This window comes from Penaeus monodon, chromosome 21 (genome assembly GCF_015228065.2).
Source record: "Penaeus monodon isolate SGIC_2016 chromosome 21, NSTDA_Pmon_1, whole genome shotgun sequence".
Taxonomy (NCBI): domain Eukaryota; kingdom Metazoa; phylum Arthropoda; class Malacostraca; order Decapoda; family Penaeidae; genus Penaeus; species Penaeus monodon.
Genome location: NC_051406.1, coordinates 17,032,449 through 17,034,154, shown reverse-complemented (window position 1 = coordinate 17,034,154; position 1,706 = coordinate 17,032,449). Strand labels below are relative to the sequence as shown.

At 39.1% G+C, this 1,706-nt stretch overlaps 1 protein-coding gene across 1 annotated transcript; it reads right to left on the bottom strand.

Annotated features, from left to right (window-relative positions):
- Positions 1-217: 217 nt before the first annotated feature.
- On the bottom strand, positions 218-1,576 carry LOC119586276. Its single transcript, XM_037934982.1, has one exon. It carries the CDS (start codon positions 1,428-1,430, stop codon positions 369-371), a length of 1,062 nt encoding a protein of 353 aa, XP_037790910.1. The 5' UTR covers positions 1,431-1,576; the 3' UTR covers positions 218-368.
- Between the last annotated feature and the right edge of the window lie 130 nt (positions 1,577-1,706).

Genomic DNA, 1,706 nt, shown 5'->3' with positions numbered 1-1,706 from the left:
ACTGATACTTTTTACAACAAATATAATCTAAATTTACACTAAAAAAATTTTTTTAAAAGTATGGTAAAGGAAAAACTTATATACATATATGTACATTTAATTGAAATGAATTTCAGATACTAACAAAATATAATATATTTCACATATATACATTTTTAGGAACAGCAAAAAGAAAGCTAGTGTAAGAAATATTTCCTAATTACATTTCATGGTACGCATATCTACAAAATAAAAAATACACACATTATGAACAATTTACATTTACATCACAATCTACTATACCTGGATCAACAGACTTGCTGATTTTATAAAAAAAAATTTGATGCTTCATTCCCATATTACAAATCAGAAAACAAAGTCTTACTGACTCAGTAAAATGAACTCATAAAAATAGTTGAGACATTTTTCCCACCCACTCTAACAGGTCGCCAAAATATCCAGTTAAAAAACAACACCTGTGATGTCTCAAGTTGAACAGTGACTGGAGGGCAAGTATCACGACAATGAGGTGATGGTTCTAGCTTGAACACGCTCTCCCCTTCACTCTGAACAACTACCACATTTGCAAATTCTGTTAGTGGCAAAGCATAGGCATTAGACTCAGCCCCATCTATGAAAATGTGTCGGTGAAGGGCTACTTCTGTGTCCTGAGGTACAAAGTAAACTCTAGGGAAGAACTGACGGATGACGTGTAGTGTCTCTATTCGGAAAATTTTCCATTCAACATGAGACCCAGGGGCAGGGAGGACTCCCTTCACCATAGTATCATTATAATCACACGGTCCATCCGTTTGTGGGGTTAACGTCCATGACCCAATTTCCTCTTCCTTACAGATATTGAACTGTGCAACTAGCATGGACCATGATACTTCCTTCCCAGGTGGAAGTGCATCCACCACCACCACAAACTTTCCATTGTTGTAGTAAAAGTCAGTGAAGTTCTGGAGATTGGAGACTGGGGCATATTCGAGGTCAACCCCACAAGGGGTGCAGTCCACACTAGGCTGGTCATAAAAGGGGTTCTGGACTAAACATTCCTCAGAGTACCAGCGGCTCATCCAAGGAAAGGCGGAGAGGATGGGCAGCGTGACAATTCTCAGCGTCGTCATGAAGGGATAGATGGCATCCTGAATATTCCGCGTCACGAACTTCCTCGTCGGGTTGTGCAGCGAGATGAGGGCAAAGGCCGCGACCCCGAGGAAGACCAACGTCAGTGAGAACTTGAGCCAAAATCTCACAGCTCTCCACAAAATCCAACATCTACTTTCACCAGTGGCTTCTCGTCCCCTATTCATTTCCTTCAATTTATTTTCTCTATCTTTCGCCTCTTCTAACACCTCACGAATCACATTTTCAATGTCGCTGTCGAGGAGTCCTAGGTCTTGTCCTGTCCTCCACACTTCCCTCAGATGGTCCTCTATTTCGTCCATGACTTTTCTCTTGCTGTCTGAGAGGTAATGTTACTGAAAAGTAAGTTTACGTCAATAACTGGCAAATATTAGTTCCTCACAACTTGGGCAAAGGTGTACGTCGCTTCTCTTTGTTTTGGTCACTAACTACAGTTTGTGTATTCGATTAATATGATTAAATTTATCTTTTTTCTGTAATCCTATCTTGCAACGTACTGAAAAAGATCTATAATTCACAAATATAATATGCGTAGTTTAAAGGTAATATTAATCAAATAGAACTTTTTAATATATATA

What these genes read in the sequence shown, in the direction of transcription:
- LOC119586276 (XM_037934982.1), bottom strand. Translation starts at nt 1,430, where the DNA reads ATGGACGAAATAGAGGACCATCTGAGGGAAGTGTGGAGGACAGGACAA.